At 33.6% G+C, this 18,580-nt stretch overlaps 1 protein-coding gene and 1 non-coding gene across 2 annotated transcripts in view; both read left to right on the forward strand.

The window, feature by feature from the left end:
• Smp_142620 (protein kinase) overlaps window positions 1-18,580 on the forward strand; it is a gene marked incomplete at both ends in the record, with an annotated part of 120,797 nt that overhangs the window by 57,058 nt on the left and 45,159 nt on the right. The window contains 3 exons of the mRNA XM_018794167.1: window positions 2,688-2,826; window positions 9,068-9,152; window positions 9,957-10,132. Coding sequence (XP_018648606.1) covers window positions 2,688-2,826; window positions 9,068-9,152; window positions 9,957-10,132 — 400 coding nt within the window. The remainder of the gene's footprint in view (window positions 1-2,687; window positions 2,827-9,067; window positions 9,153-9,956; window positions 10,133-18,580) is intronic.
• Smp_tRNA_00979_Gln_TTG.1.1 lies at window positions 3,406-3,472 on the forward strand. Its single transcript has one exon. It is a non-coding gene (tRNA).

Consider the following 18,580-nt stretch of genomic DNA (forward strand, 5'->3'; position numbering starts at 1 on the left):
CCAGTACGTGAATGTTTCCACTTCTTCCAGAGTTTCTCCATCAAGTGTGACTGGGTTCGTGTTCTCCGTGTTGTATTTGAGAGTCCTGCTTTTTCCTTTGTGTATGTTGAGGCCTATTGATGCAGAGACTGCTGCTACATTTTTTGTCTTCGTCTGTATTTTTACGTGTGTATGAGATAGAAGGGCTAGGTCATCTGCGAAATCCAAATCGTCTAACTGGTTCTGAGATGTCCACCGTATTCCGTGCTTCTCCTCAGATGTCGAAGTCTTCATAATCCAGTCAATCACCAGAAAAAAGAGGAAGGGGGAGAGTGGACTGTCTTGTCTGACTCCGGTCCCTACTGGAAATGCATCTGTCAGCTGTCCTCCATGCACGACTTTGTACTGTAGTCTGTCGTATGAGTTCTGGATAATGTTGACAGTCTTCTGAAGAACTCTATAGTGTCGAAGAAGTTTCCATAATGTTCTCCTGTCCACACTGTCAAACGCGATTCTCATAGTCAACGAGGTTGATGTTTAGTGACGTATTCCACTCAACTGATTATTCAACGATGACCCGTAGTGTCGCAATTCGGTCTGTGCACGGCCGATCTTTACGGAATCCAGCCTGTTTATCTCGAAGTTGGGTGTCTACTGCGTCTTTCATCCAGTTCAGCAACACTCTGTTGAAAACTTTTCCTGGTACTGACAATAAGCTGATGCCTCTGTAATTCTCACATTTGTTCAGATCTCCTTTCTTTGGTATCTTGATGGGGTATCCTTCTTTCCAGTCCGTTGGCACTTGTTCCTCCTCCCAAATCTTCTTGAATAGAAAGTGAAGCATGTTTGCAGTTATTTCAATGTCTGACTTCAGTGCTTCAACTGGTATATTGTCAGGTCCTGACGCTTTCCCGCTCTTGATTTGTCTGATGGTCACCCAGAGTCTCCAAACATTGGTTACAATAGTCACGCAGACCCCAACCAAGTAGTCTGCATCTACCAACATGGCTCAAACCAGAAGTTAGTGACTTGGTGGACTGATACCACCCTTTTGGTTTGGTCGCCCTTTATTCTCTACCAACCATCGCCAATACTAGTCAGCATTGCGCGTCGTGGTAATCGGTGTCCAGGCATACGTAACGCGTGACCCAACCATCTCAGTTGATGAGGTCATGAATCCTCACCAACTGATTTACCATCATTCCCTAATACCCTATATCTAACCTCACTTTTATTCACCCGGTGATCCCAGAAGATGCGAGCAATATTTCTAAGATATTTGTAATCAAATACTAGTAACTTTCGTGAATCTTCTACCCTTAACCACCACGTTTCGCAGCCGTAAAGTAGAACAGGACAAACTGCTGCACAGTATACTCGTCCCTTAACCGATTAAAAGAAATCTCGCCTTCGCTATATGTGATGTAAGTTGGTAGAAGCTAAACGAGCTTTTTGAATCCGTGCTGAGATTTCGTCAGACACCAACCCATTAGGGCTGATCAGACTTCCAAGATATGTGAAGTTGTCAATGCGTTCGACTACTTCACTCCTTATCCTTAGTTTAGATGTTGACGCAGGCCAGTTCTGGAGTAACAACTTGCATTTAAAGGCGGAGAAATTTATCCCAAACATCCTGGTATTGTTACTCAGTACTGCCAAAAGACTGCATCTTATCAGCGTGTTCGTCAAACAGGACTATGTCATCTGCCTATTCTCAGTGGATAATTGGGTCTCCTGGTAGGAGATCAATTCTTGAAAATCCAGTTTACGAGAGTGTTATTTGCAGCAGTAGGTCTATGATGAAGTTGAACAAAAAGGGAGATAGTAAACAGCCTTTCCGGACACCACTTGAGGTTGCGAAATCAGACGACACTTCGTCATAAGTTTGACTCGACTGGTAGCGTTCGAGTAAAGAGCCTTCACAAGGTTGATTTACTTCTGAGGCACACTTTTCAGTGACAGACACTGCCACAGAACCTCTTGGTCTACAGAGTCAAACGCTGCTTTTAAGTCAAGAAAAACTATCATTGTCGGACGCCGATAAGCGTGTCTGTGCTCTAAAACCTGACGAATGGTGAATATGTGGTCGATACAGCCACGACCAGGTCTGAAGCCAGTCTGATTTTCTCGTGTTTGCAGTTCACGAATCTTAGTTAGGCGCCCGATAATTATTGAGGCTAGTATTTTAGTTGCTCTGTTAGTCAAACTAATCCCTCTATGGTTATTGCAGGATGATTTTGACCCCTTTTTGTATATTGGGACAATCAGAGATTTTGACCACTCGAATGGGATTACGTCCAACTCCTAGATTTCAGCTAAAATATTAGTCAACCTAATCAACAAAATTGGACCACCATATTTAAAGACCTTTGGAACCAATCCATCTGGACCAATTGCTCTTCCTCGTTTCAGATTAGCTATAGCCTTCTGAACTTCAGCTAGAGTCGGGGGACCTACTTCAATGTTCCATTCAGACCGTTTGAGAATAGTGGGTAACTGTAGAGTAGCTGAAGGCCAACTAAATATATGTAGTAGAGAAAACAGCAACGGTGGTTGCTATGTATTGATTACTTAATAAAATTGATCCTACTCGTTTAGGTTAGTAATATGTAATTCGATATTTTATTCTTTTTGTTTTTATGATGCGTTCACCCTCTTCTGTCATTTGTTTGTTCCCTTCTTTCTTTTTTGCAAAAATATAATAATAGGTTGTCGTAAATTATTTTGGTAATGATAAGTCTTTATCAACTGTTCTCGGTAGAACAATTGATTGGATAAATACTGATAATCAACCTCCATTGCATACACCACCATGTGGATTCGATGGTTCCGAATGTCATAATAGTCGTAAGTTTCTTTCTTCTTCTTTTATTAGTCAATGAATGGAGTTCTGTGTTAGTATGTATGAGAACAGTTTCAGTAAAAATGAGAACAAATTTGTAACAATCATAATTATTTCAAAAGAGAATAACACTTCACATGCTAATGATGGAATTATTTAAAAGTACTCTCTCAAATATTTAAGATTGAGACATATATAGAAATATAATAATTTTATATCTTTGTGGTTATGACTACTTATATTTTATATTGAAATGAGTAAAACAAAACCTATTTAGATATTTTTTCTTTGTTAGTGAAGAAAAAATCTGATCAGATCTTCACAACTCATCTAAAGATCACTTTTTATTGACTAAGATTGAACCAACTGGTATTTATTTTCACTTATTGCCTCGCGTATTGTCTCGATATAGCCTTAATTCACAAGCATTGTAAGCAAAGATGGAGGCAATACATACAGTATGCACATATGTCATTTAGAGACTGACCAGTTGCAGTCCTAAACATCAATGAGAAGATTCAAACAAGTAACACTAAGTGAATTTAAACTTCACCCCATTGCACAAGCAAGTGGCTATCAGGACTCAGTAGCTGAGTGGATAACGCGATGGCGCTTGAAGTGAAAGGTACTGGGTTCGAATCCCAGAGTGAACATCAAATCTGAGATGCAGGTACATCCAGCTGACGAGTCCTAAATTGGACGAAACGCGCGTCCTGGATTCCACTGCTAGCCACTATCTTTCTTTGCTTCGTATTTATTTTATTCATAAGATAAATTACCTAATTTTAAATAAACAATTCTTTTAAAATAACGTTTATATTTATGTAAAGTTAATTCTGAAAACTAATTTATTCAATGTCCAACTTTTAGTATATCATCCAGTTCAGTTATGCCGATAATTTTGATATTGTCTTTCTTAGAAAGTTGTATTGGTGAATACATGGATGTTAATCAATATACATACAACCTACCTATGGACTAGAAATTTATTTTATCTTTCGAGAGATCGGTACTTGAACTCATTCATCTCATGTGCTAGACTATTAACACTAATTCAGTTTTATAATATATTTAAAAATTAAACTGATGATAGCAACTGAAAAATAATTAACTTCATTTTTAAAGGTTCATTGTCATAAAAATTATCATTTTTTGTCTTGAAAGTCCAAAAATGGTTAATCAGATTAGTTATTTTAAAGAAAATCAACTCATCCTATTCAACACTGTGATGTATACACCAATTCAATGATACTACTCATAATAAATACTCTTTTAGTGTATTAGTAATTTTGTCAGAATATTACCATCATGTGGAATTTGGACTTAGTCTATAGTTTTTTTAACGGTGTTTATTTCACTGTATCTTTTCATATCAGTAATCATTGTTTTTTTTCTGTGTTGGTAAACTGGTTTTCAATGAAATTTGCCATATGGTCATTAAATTAAATGACTCGATATCAGTAGTCACAATATTTCATATTGTATGATTTAAGGGTAGTCAGTGGAAAAGTCTAATTATTTATAATATACCTTATTGTGTGGTTTATCAGTTTAGTTAGCTGCTCTCATGCTACTTATTGCTTCATAATCAGTTATTATGTTCACTTCACACAGTATAAAAAGTATCCGGGACATTTCCTAACTGGTTATTATCCTAATGTAAATATTAATAAACGTGATATGTACATAGTTTATCCTATATTTAAGCTTCTATTGGTATCCGTTCAAACACACTGTTCAGTTTAGTTCTTACCCATTTACAGTTACATAAAACTGATCTTGTTAAAGTATTTGTGTGTTATTTTTTATACTATCATTTTCGCTTGAAAGTTGAAATTAAATATCGTCTGGTTTTTATTTTTCCATTGACTATATCAAATCATTCAGATGTAATACAGTTATTCAACAAATGTAATACAGTCAGTATTCTTATCTATGTATTAGATATCTAATTTCTGTCTTCGTTTTCATGAGTATTCCAATTTTCTCGTATTTTCATAGTTGAAAGCGGGAGTCAATTGAAGCTAGACCACCAGCGAAAACCTGGAAGCACTGAACGGCCGTTCTTCTTATTGCGGGACTCCTCAGCAGTGTGCATCCACGACCTCGCCTCTCGAGATTCGAACTCAGGACCTACCAGTCTCGAGCCAGAGCACTTAACCGATATTTGTCAACTCTTTCGATTTTTGACTGTTAACTTATATGTGAGATCAAAAAATGTTCCATTCAGAGACTGATTGAATGAACTTGAATAATAAAAATAAATTTTATTCTCATTGATATTTCTCAAGAATATGGTAACAGAAATATTTTCTTTTTCTAACTTAGAAATATTATGAAATTGACCATTAGATCATTAACTTCTTGTATTCAAGAATAAATTAATTCACCAATTAACGAACAAAATAAGAAATATTAAACATTCATTGAGGCACACACAATGGTATTATTCGTATGAGTTGTTTACAGTTGAAAATTTATCTGCCCGTGAAAAACAATCTGAACATTTAACACTTGAAATGTTTCATTAAAAGTGCTCATTTATAAATTATGGACCATGACTAAGTATTATTGTAGAACGTTCAGAATGGAAATTATCAGTTCTTCTGTGTTTCCTTCCTCTGTGTGTGCATTTGTCAACAGAGATAACATTCTCAGTATAATTTAATTAAAAGTTGTTAAAGTCTACACTTCCAACTAAACATAATTTTAGTCCTAACTAGTGATTTGTTTTCAGATAAATTTTTGCGAAGTTCTAGTATAGGAAGTCATAGCACTTATGAATTCAGTAAAGTCAAAACTAAGGATAGATACGCATTGATAACAGTGAGGACTATTGTATTCATAACAGGAGATAGACTTATCGAGCTATGATAAGGAGATGATATTGTTTTATTTGGTTAAAACCCTTAAAAAATACGGAATCTTTTAGTTGCACTGAGAAATACTGTAAGCAGTCGTCAGGGTACATTCCTATCCTCCTGCTATGTTTCAAGCGATTACGAGTTCACTTAGTCTGAGAACGAAACAAAGACTTGTTACCAAAGACCAATAAGCTATCTATTCTGATGCATCCCAGCCCCGCTAACTAGAAAGAGAAGTCAAAGTCCGAACGGGGAATAAATATATTCCGCAAGCAGCCAGAAGCACAAGGGATCCCAATAGGCACAAATTAAACATATATGTACAGAATAAAACTGTCCTTGGGAAGCGTTACAAAATACCATACTAAAAGACACAACGGACCAATAACATTTAAGATCTTCCCAAGTGGGAAATACGACATGAAAGTGAAAAAGAGATTTTGGTGCGAAAACACAGAAACTCGAAATTTCAAAATAAAATTACGAAAGTAAGGTATTTACCAGGTGAGTTCTGGGGATTCGACGTCCCCAACACCTTCTAAATGTAAATTGTTATTTCAGGACTGTGATTTCTAAACTAATATTAGGAAGTGAGGTAGTTGGGCGAATTGACCATCTGACTTGTTTTGGACGTCTTATCAACTCCGGTGGTTTGTTTGATGAAATCTTGGACATATTTGCATATATTCACCGGGTTCTACATTGTATGGCTGACTGACTGATTGAATTTGTATTTGGTTGAATGATGCTGCTACAGTAAGTGGTTTCCTACTCAACAGTGGAAGAAATTCTTCATTTATGTACACTTCAGTGTAATGGTCGTGATAAATTGACAATTGTTCTCTGATCAACGCGTAATTTGGGTTTTCAAGTTTTGGTGATAAAATACTTCCTTGACATATAATGTAAAACTGTCGATTTAATATATTCACTATCTTAGACAGTTGTGAAACGCCAGTTCTATGTATGTTATCAGTTAAATATAGGTCTGTCATACCACTGGAAATGTTGGGAACTTTGAGTTTTAAATTATGTAGACCTTGGAGCTAGGTAGTTCAATATTAGTGACACAGTTTTGATACGGTTACTTCATTGTCTTTAATAACCGAGTGTTAAACAATAGCTTTTGTTAAGGTCTACAGTGTTTGAGATTCCATCAGATAAAATCAGTTTGTATTAATTTCGCAGTTGTTGTTCCTAATGTACTCTGTCATTTGTGGATATTTGTACTGATCATTGCAAAAAAGATAAATCTTTTTACAATACAAGTCAATGAAGTATACATATCTTCATGTTTATCTTACGGTTTATCCATTTGTTTAGTCACGTTTATTTTATATGTATAGTTCTCTTTATCATGTTGAAGAGAAAAAGAACAAATGTTTTGGCAGAATAGCCTGAATTCATTTTATTTCGTTTGGTTCTCGTCAGCTGCTTACAACCTGTGATAGTTTTTCTTCACAAAACATTATTTTGTCTTTATTAAATGGTCATATTTATTTTCTTGTTCCTCATCGCCAGTTTGATAACACTGGAAATTAGGTTTTTTTGTTTTTAATCTATAGTAATTGTTTGACATTATTATTCCGTTTTATTGTCTGCATTCTCTGGTTCTTTCTCATATATACATGTAATAATAATAATTATCATTCGTTTTCAGTGTCTATGTTCAGTGTTTTCGTCATTCTTCTTTTTCTTCTATTAATCTGCTTCAGTTAAAATAAATAAAATAATTAATAAATGCGTAACATAGACAAAAATGGTCGTGTTGGTGGGAGTCCAATACATTAAAGTAATAAATTGTTTACATGTCCATAGGTCTATTGATCAATGGTGACTGGAATTATTACTAACCTATCATGCAATCATGTGATCGATAACCCTACTTCGACTTGTGTTATGAAATTCTCTACTCTTACTATTTTACAACCTAATTTAATCACTCACATGGCTAGTTGGCTGGCTGACTGACTGAATGTGTTTGATTAGTTTGTTAGTCGGTTAGTTAATGAGCAAGATGAGTGAATGATCAAGGTTTATTTGTGAGTCAATAACAAAAACGTTGAGTAAAATCCATGTTCAAAAAAAGAAATAATGACGGGAATATAACTAATTTTATTATAGTCCTAATAATATTCATAACAATTTGTTGGAAATGAGGAAGAAGAATTTGTAAAAGATACAAGAAAAAACAGATTAGTTTATGATGACTTAATGATAATTTGAGTTATTATTCTTTACAACCAGATGGTCATAGGGATGAGTTAGTTGGCTTATAGAAGAAGAAGTCATTTCTCATCGTTTCTTCTCCTCTTACATTCTCCTATTTGCGCGAATAATAATAATAATAATAATAATAATAATAATCGTATATTGAGTTGTCAGAATGATTATTGTTATCATTATTATTATTATCATTACTGTCATTATAGTCGTTATCGTATTTATTCTTAAACAAGATAATATTGTATATATATATATATATACATAATGTGCAAATAAACAGATGAGTATGGAATTTCATAAACCATATGGTCAATATTTTTATTGGCATCCTTTTGTTTATAAACTTATAACGATTAGGGTTAAGAGCTACGATTAGGAGTTAGTGAGTTTTTTTTAACTATACAAATATATTCTCTTAGGTATTCTCCAATAAAACGTGAATTAGTATCTGACATTTCTTGTAGCTAAGTTTACACACCATGTCACACTCAGTGCCTGGTCCTACGTTGTAGTTGACTGACTTAGGCATTTTGGGAACTAGATATATATAATTCTTACTTAGTTAATAGTGAGACACAAACTAGCCCTCACTGTGCTTTAAACTTTGCCCAAAAATCTGAGGAGTTCCATCTTAAGCCTGGTCGACTTATTCAAGGTGGCCTGCGTAATTTTGTTGAACTTTCTTTACAAATAACAGTCGATCTTAACCATTGTACGCAGCGATCTTTTCAATTTTGAAATCTAAATGATTTTTTTAAAAATCTATGAAAGACACTCTGTTGATGAATACTATTATTTTATTACCATATCTAAATATTTGCATAAATCTGCAACGTTAAAGCAGTATGTCTTTCTATCCGTAGTATTAACTATAACGTAATTCATCTGATAGTTATCGTCAAGCGAATATAATTATACTCCCGTAATTATAGTTTATTATTTATGTATTCTTATCAGTACACCATTACTCTACTATTTTATAAAATGATATTATTCTATTTAAAATTATTCATTAAATAACCAAAATCAGTATAGTCGTTTGATATATACAATGCATGGGTATTACCAACTTAAATTGAATTTTCTTACTTCATATCATTATAATTTTATTAGTTTTTTTCTGTTTTTCACTGATTTAATTTTCATTTAATTACAGATTTTATTCATATTGGAATTGTTGGTGCAGTTGTATTTATTTTATTAATGACAATGTCTTTAGTCTTGGGAATAATATTCTATCGGTAAGTGAATAACTAATTAATCTGTTGTTCTCATAACCGATTGGTCATATTTTTGTGTGTGTGCTATTGTGATTTTACGTTACATTTCATAAGTTTCTATCGAATTCTTTTTTGAGAGATAAAAAAGCAAACTACTCATTGTTCAATGTTGAACATGATTGTGTTTCTGATTTATAAGCGCAAAAGTTATCCACTGTAATTGTTTCTGGGTAATGTATAGATGAAAGGTATCAAAGATATCTGGAATAAGCTATATATTTATGAAAAATAATATTAAATTTAAGATCCAAGGGAAGATAAAGAATGAGTGGATCTATATTATTGTGACTGATTCTGAACCATATCACTTATAGTTTCTAACCACCAGTGGTTACGATAATTGCGTAGATTACAACCAGGTAGTCTGGATCTACTAACACTGTCCAGTCCAACAGTCGATGACTTAATGGACTGATTTCATTTCACTTGGTTTGTCTGTCTCTAACTTTCTATACCAACAAGATGAAGACGCGCCACCTCATCGATGGATTTGCCTCCCTTGCCTACTACATGAGGACTTCTATCCTCTCTTACAAACTGAAATTGTTAATGATCCAGATTAGTCAGATAGGGTCATATCCAGTTCTCAGATTCTATCTAATATTTCAGTCGATTTGCCTGCTAAAACTGAACGATTATCTTGAAAGATTTCTGGGGTTGGTCCATCAGAACCATCAGAACTTACTGATTGAGACGTTATCATACGTGGTTCAAAATTAGAATGAGTGACTCGGTTCTGCTGTACTTTTCCTTTTCGTTTTGTAGCCGTGCTAAATTCCAGGCCGAACTACGTGCTATGAACTGGATTATCCCATGGGATGCACTGCAAGTGACAGAGAAACATTTACGACGTTATCGACGTGAGAGTGATATTCGTTCACCCAATCAATCATCTGATCCTTTGAGAAAAATATCATCGGAAACATGTACCGCTGCAGCGGGTAAATCTTTACTCGTTGGTAATGATCCAGGAAACAATGGAAATCCAACACAATATTCAAATACAGTTGAATTCTGTACAACAGTCGATGAAGTTTTTCCAGAGAAACCAAATCGTAAAATTTCATTTAGTAATCTTATTTTATCTGCAATTAATTCTTCCGGGAGTAATTCCAGTGGAACTGGTACAAATTTACCAACTGATAAAAAACGTCGAAAAACATCAACTTCTGGAAGATTTTTAGCTCGTTTCGCTGGTGATCCGATAACATTACCACCGACGGTATTTGAAGAGTCTTGTTCACAGACTACATCACCATCTAATTATGTTGGCTATACACAGTCACAAGGAGTAAATGCAAATAAACGTCAACATCGTTTATCCAGACGGAGTAAGACAAATGATGAAAATCAAGTAATTGATATTAATAGTTCAACAAACGGACAAAATAGTAAAGGAATGCCAGAATGGACTTACTTTAAACATCCATCTTTTGATTATACTTTTACTAATAAACAAAATAAATATCGAAAGAAACATGATAGTGTTGGGATGGATGTAAGTTTTATTATTACTATTATTCTTGTTATTACTAGCAGTAATAATAATGTAAAGTACAAACTGTTTCTTTTGTTGTGGTTTCTTTTTTGCAAAACCTCCGTCACCAATTTGCTGTTTATTTTAAGGCCGGCTGGTTATCACGTGATTTATTCACCAATCGAAACACGACTTATTCAATCTTAGTACTGTGAGCAGCCTAGCGTCCTTATTGGTCCTTTGTTCGCCTAGCCCGTCTAATTGAGTCCAGAACATCAATAGCAGCTCCCACTATGCGAATAATTTATTTCAACATACTTGGTTTGTATACCAGCCAAACAGATTGCATAACACCATAAAATAGGAAATAACATTAACACAATATCAAGCCAAATGTGGCTGTGGACGTGGGACACAGTAATTAATAAACCGAACATAATTTAAGAACAGTAAATCGTATAATAATAACCTATAGGTCAAAATGATGCTTATAATGAGAGGAATATAGATATATATAATCTAGTTACTGAACAGTTATACGATAGGAATATATATGATATTAGTCCATTAATAGATCTCAGACGTTACCCATAATTTAATCTTTACTAGGATATAACATCTTCCTATAAAATTTTTCTCACTACTTCCATTTGAGATGTTTAAAAATAGAATGTAGTCAAGACACTTGAAATTTAATGTATATCAGCTGATATTAGTGGAAAAACGTTGATAAAGAAGAAATAAAATGAAAAAGCATAAATCCTAACTAAATACTTGAGAATTGATGGTAGTGGTAAGATAAATATAAGTTCTGTATAGTTACTATTGATTTTAAATTATCTGTTGGCATGCAATTATTTGTGAATTACCATTGACTTTATTTGCAGTTATATATTTACATAATTAGCTTTTTGTAGTGCTACAATTTGTTTTAGTCTAACAATTTAAAAACTTTTCTGCCTTACATTCTATTTACTTAATATTTCATGGAGTAGTTGGTTCTCCTATATGAACAATATATTGTCGGATTATGTCAACCAATCGACTTTGTATACATATCGTTTTATTAGTCTTTTTTTTCATTGAGATTTTATGTCTAACCTGAGAATTTTTAATCTTTAACGTTTCCGTTAAGTTAAAGTGATAGTTTGAAAACATCATTTACCACATTATTTAATAGATTCTTATATTGTCTACATTTATCGGATAATTTTTACGACCGATAAGTGTGTTCTGTTCTTGATATCCTTAGTGTAAAAGTAGGTGTTTTGTTCACGGATCTACAAGTTATGTAATTTGGTGAATAGTGGCTCAATTCTACTTCTTATTATGGAGATTCCCTAGGTAATCAGTTCTTCAAAACCTACTATAACGTCAATTTGATGAAAGGGTTGATGTATAATTGATTAGTCAGAATTAATCACTTATTTGTCTGCTCGAAATGAGTTGGTTTATTTATTTATTATTGTTTTTTTTGTTTCAATTCATTACTCTCCTCATGGAGGAATGTTCAGGATTGTGCATTCTTCACTCATTCATTCATTCATTCATTACGTTATTCATTTTATTTTCTGTTTCTTTCTCTTCTTTGTGTTTGTTTTCCTCAATCCAGTCTGATTATAATCCATTAATGGAATTCGATTTTTTCAAAAAGAAAAAGGTAAGGAAGAGTGTTATTTTCCTTATTCAAAATTTAATCAGTAAGAGATGATACTTAAAATGTTTTTGTAATTTGTATAAAAAGAGAATACTACAACTGAACTAACTGGTTGACAATCTTAGTAATTAATTACGAGTGGAAGATATTGACTATCGAAAACATTTTTAACATATATTTTGAAATAATTACGATTTTCAATTAATGTCAAAGACTTATTTGTTGTAATACTATAGTGGACACTTGATACTGTGAATGGTTTACTGTAAAAGAGTTTCTAGTAATGAATAAAGTTGTCACTATTATTATCCATAGCTGCACAACCAATCTTAGTCCCTTCATAAGTGTAGTTTTTCTTCACTTTAGTAAAATATTTCAGTGTTTTTTTATTGTTATTACTCACTAGGTGATATATTTACTTAAACTAATTATTGTCAATAATAGCATGTTAACCGAAAATGTGATGTCAACTATCATTATTCTACCTTAGTAATCAATTATTTTGAATAATTGAAATCATGAGTCAATTGAAGCTAGACCACCATGGAAAACCTGGAAGCACTGGACGGCCGTTTCGTAGTATTATGGGACTCCTTAGCAGTGCGCATCCACGATCCCGCCTCGGTTAAGTGCTCTAGCGCGAGACTGGTAGGTCCTGGGTTCGAATCTCGCGAGTGCGGGGATCGTGGATGCGCACTGCTGAGGAGTCCCACAACAGAACGAAACGGCCGTCCAGTGCTTCCAGGTTTTCCCTGGTGGTCTAGCTTCAATTGACTCAGGATTTCAACTATGAAAATACTGAAATCTCCACAAAACCCCTCCTGGTCTATTTTGAACAAATCAAAAATCATGTTTCATCCAGACACTAGATTACGTTTACATTATGTTTCCTTACCTTTTTCTGTTTCATTCATGTAAATAAGATGATTATTTTTTAATCTTTTGTTGTACTTTTCTACTAGTTGTAGTGTGAAGTAATACATTAAAACAAGATGCCAATTTATGGGAAGTACTTTGTTATTATTTTTTTCAATTTAATGTGAATGGTGCTAATATTATGTTTTTACTAGTAACAAGACATCTAATTTGATAAGACTAAACTTGTAAGTCGCGTCATTCATAACTTTTCAGTGTGTGATATAACCAGAAATTATCAAAGACACATTCTCTTTGGAGTCATCACTTCGACAAATTTGATAAATACGATTGAAACTTATAATGACTATAATGGATTTTTCGATCGATTTATAGATTTCCCTATTAATATGGTTCTTGTGAATAAGCTGTACACAAAGTATGCGGTTCATGAAATTCTCTACACCTTGAATCTTAAATAAGTTTTCTTCAAAATGGTATCAATCCAATCAAAGGATTTTCTTCAAAGTTATTTATAATGATTATACATGGTTGGGAAGTGCTAGTAATTATCAGAATAAGTGCTAAAAAACGGTCTTTGCTTTGATTTAAGTAAATGATGTAGATGCTTTGAACTCATACTTATTTTAAAAATACTTTACTATTAAATAATATATTATGAATTATTTATCTACAACAATTTTAGATCAGGAAGTAACATCGTTTGGCATGACATAATAGGTTATGGCTAACAGCCTACTTGATAAATACGTACAAACTCACTAACCTACTGAAATTGGTTCATTAAGTTTAATTCGACTCTGTGATTTGTTTTATTGAAGCCTTTTTTCAGTATGGGGATTTGTAAAGATTGTAGTATTTCCAAGTTGAAGTCAGTCTTCCATGAACTTGTTTATAGTGTATATTACAAACTTTAATCGTTATTATTAGTTTCACGTATTTCAACATTAAGTTAGAACGTGTCAGTGCGTAAACCTCTTATTGGTATACATATATGCACAACATTCTATTGTGATTGTCTATTCTTCTACAATTAAGTGCGTTTTTCTAATTCGAAAATCTCCACAACCCCTTACTAACAATCATCATTTATCAATAAGAACTAGCTTAAGAGGAAATTTCCGAAGTTCTAATGAGAGGCTGTGACCAGTTGAGCTAATCCGTGTCGGTTCTAAAGCAGTTACTCACCGAATAAAATGGAAGACGGCCGTGCAATGTCGCGAGTTGATTGAAGTTAGAAATTAACACCGTTGGATGCCGACTTAGTGGTCCAGAAGGATGCATTCGAGCCCCGCGTGAGGGATCGTGGATGTGTGCCGCTGAGGAGTTCCCATGCTAGGACGAAACCGCCGTCCAATAATTGTCCAACTTGTGTCGTTTCATGATTTCAACGAAAAGCATCTTTTTTGCCAATATGATAAAGATGCAATTCCGTTAGTCTGAGCAAAAGATTGGTGACAATTATTTTAAGTGGTATTCGTTTTTAGTTGTACACAATTCCAACTTTTTGGTTTAAAAAAAAACAGCATATTCTTAACCTTCGCCTAACACGTTCGATTTTATTACCAACTAACTGACTAATTAATGTCTATCAAAAAGCTTTATTGTTAAAAAATGTACGACAACAACGATCAATAATATTTTTCAGCAACATATTGAAATGTTTCTTTTTGCTAACGAAAAGTATTTCATAACAATGTATTTCTCCTGATTAGTGAACAGTTGGCCAATTACATAAGTCTATCAGTATTCTGATCGGATCCAACTAATCCGGTGCATCAGATTTTTTTATTCGGGAGGGGGGTTAAGGTTTAATGGTTGGGAAATTTATTCTATGGTCGATCATTTCTATAGGCTTATATGGCGTTGTTTACATTTTTGAGAGTAACACATAAGTTTATTGAAGTCACCGAGAAAAACAATATATTATGATTATTACAAGAATGCTTGAATCATGGCAGATCATTTCACTTTTTTAGCCAAACAATTGTGTTCACGATAATAAATTTTGAGTCAAAATGAGGAATTCAACATATAACACGCAGTTGATATTTTACTTAGCTACTATTTACAGATAACCACTCACTTGAGCAATAGGTACAAGTTTTAATTTTGCTTGTGATGGTGTTTGTTTAACTGTTTGTTGATTTATCTAATGAGATTTCGTTCAGTCTTAGTTGAGATATGTGCATCCATCCAGTTCGGATCGCCTCGATGTAGCCATTATATCACTATAAATAAATGGAATATTGCTAGCTGTGGAATCCATATTCTGTTATCTTCGATCATTTATTGGTTGTGAAAATAAGCGTTCTCTTCAGTTTACTTATTCTCATCGATGTGGATATGCTTATCCCCTTCCATCTATATTCTACTTCTAAATACAAATATGGTAAATAATTATACATATACCATTGACTCCCTCTCGCCTCCCCCTCCCCCGATGAGATAAAAGTGAAGTGGTTTCCTTTTTTCACTTGCTTTTATCACAGTGGAATTTTAAAAATTTCGTCATTCTAGCTTCGAAAATCCTCACTTTCAGTTACATCTAACGTTTTTGTCTTCTAGGATTTTTCAGCACTTTCAAGATATGAATGTTTATGGTGTCCTATTCTTGGTAACAATTTTAACGATTAAAACCCGTTAGCTATAGCATATAATTACTTTCAAATAACTTATATTTTCTCCAAGTATTTGATATCAATGATAAATTTTTGATCTCGTCCACAACATCATGAGGCACATAGTTCGAACTCTACGTTTCTTGTTGAGTTCATAATCGAAATCGACGTTACTAATGTAATAAAAAAATTTAAATACAGTGAAGCTGTGCCTGAATGATTTGGACAATTAATGTGTATTTTGTTTTTCCTCTCAAGTATAACTACGGTTTTCATCCTCGTAGTTATCTATTTATTTTCTTTGTAGTTGTTTCATCCAAACTGTTTTCCGGGCATATATTTTTTAAATTTTCTCACTACACTAGTGAAGGCTGTGACTAAAAATTTATTATATATATCTAAAAGATAAAACTATTCATTAATTTAATAATTCTTTACTATCATTTATTGATATCATTCCCTGTATTGTACATTAATTTGTCGGCATTAGAAGTAAAACAAAATACATACAATATATATACGTATATAAATACAAATTATTGTATGTTACGTATTGATACGCAGCAACTTTGTCTAACTACTTTTCTTCTTATTCTTCATGGATCAGTTTTACTGTTTTACTAAAAGTTATTCAGTATATTTATTACTGATAGTGATAATGAAGTGACAATTTTGATAAAGTATATATATATATATATATATATATATATATGGTGAGAGAGAGGGAGAAAGGGAAAACATTAGAGAATATGAGTAACATTAAATAAGACGAAGAAAAGACAAGTATATATACATATATATATTCTTTTTTTCCTGGATAGCAAAAACAACCTTCGTATGGAGCTTTTTTTTGCCTGTCTTACTTCATAGCCACACTTTGAATGTGTGTAATAAAATATTGAAGAAATTAATACCCATTTATTTGTTGATTATTAGAGTTGAAAGTAGTTATCATGATTAGTGAAGAGAATTACGTAAGGAAAGCGGATACTATTTTTTTATTAACCGACATTCACTTGAGTGAGAAAAGGATTATTAGACAAATACTTTTAATTGTGTACGTATATACATATTTGTATATTCTGTAATATATCCAATAATATTTTATGAATTAAAATTAAATTATATAATATTTTGATTTGTAAAGTATAAAGCATGTGTTTTATATTCACTTAGTATGGTTTGTTTGAATCTTCCCATTTATGTTTAGGACTGCAACTGGTCGATCTCTAATTGGCATATGTGCATACTGTGCGTATTGCCTCGATATAGCAATCTTTGCTTGCATGTGTTTTATGTTATCTAAAACTTACTAATTGGATCATTTCATTTACATTCTATACATAGTCTGTTAGTGTTCATATTATAACTCGGATTTATCTCTAAGCTTATTCTACTGAGCTGTACTAGGCATCTTTTATTCAGTAAATCATCAAATTTAATTGTCCTTAGTTTTGCACAGAGAAACTTTAGGGTCTAAGTTAGAAGTTGAGAGTATTTTTTTGATTGAGGGGTCATTTGAATACACATGGGACATCAGGCGAGTTACATGTACAGAATTATAACATATTTTAAATGACTATTTTGACACGTATCATTAATCTATAAAATTAATGTTGACTTGATAAATAAATAAATTCAATATTACATTTATATAGTCTTTGTTCACTTTGTTGTCAATTGATAGGTCTAGTTTATCTATCCAATATCATAAAATAAATAACGAAATTAATTATCTATTCACTCCGTGGTAATTTAATGTCTTGGTATCATTGAGCCAATCAATTAATGATAAATAACACATGATGTAAATAATGCAGATTTATTTTCACTCACAGATTACATAGCACATAAGATAGTTTGGGATACAATAGAAGCCATTATATGCAGTGGTTAGCCATTATGTAAATCTTTAATCGGGTAGTTTTCAACCGTTAGGTTACAAGTTTCTATTTGGACAGTTCAACTTATGATCACAATTGATTGATCACTGGGTGGTGATCAATCTCACGCGTGTCAAGTCCTTAGTGCTGATCGAATGCTATCGATCAAGTTGCAATGTGGCCACCAGTCTAGGTGGCTCGACACTGCGTGCACTATATATATTAAGGTAACATGGTGGTTGGAGGTGATGTCGAACCTCTGCATTACTAACATGGTGTTGCCACTGGATGGCAGCGATCCTTCAGAGACAACGATGATCAAACACAGAGAGACGTCTAACATCCTCAACTCGGAGAAGCCAGATTTCACAAGCATAGAGCAGAACTGCTCTCACCGACTCGTTGTAGATCCGACCTTTTACAGCCAGACTAACATCACGAAGGCGCCAAAGATGGACCAGGTTGGCATAAGTCGCTCTGGCTTTCACTATACGTGCATCAATCTCATCACTCACTCCACCACTAGCACTTATGTAGCTACCAAGATACACGAACTTCTCGACTACTTCTATTTGCTCACTACCCAGAGTGAGTGCAGGATTAGAATCCTGCCAGTCTTGTAAAATTACTTTGCATTTCGAAGGTGCAAAGCACATACCGTACCTGCGGACACTGATTGCCAACTGATTAGGTGCAGATTGCATGCCATGGGCATTATCGCACAGTAAGACAATATCATCCGCATACTCAAGGTCGAAAAGTCTTTCTTCATGTAACAGATCCACACCGCCATTACCCACATCTATCAGAGCTGTTTCCAGGATGTTATCGATGGCAAAGTTGAAGAGGAATGGTGAGATTGGACAACCCTGCCT

The sequence above is a fragment of the Schistosoma mansoni genome, chromosome 1, assembly GCF_000237925.1.
Source record: "Schistosoma mansoni strain Puerto Rico chromosome 1, complete genome".
Taxonomy (NCBI): domain Eukaryota; kingdom Metazoa; phylum Platyhelminthes; class Trematoda; order Strigeidida; family Schistosomatidae; genus Schistosoma; species Schistosoma mansoni.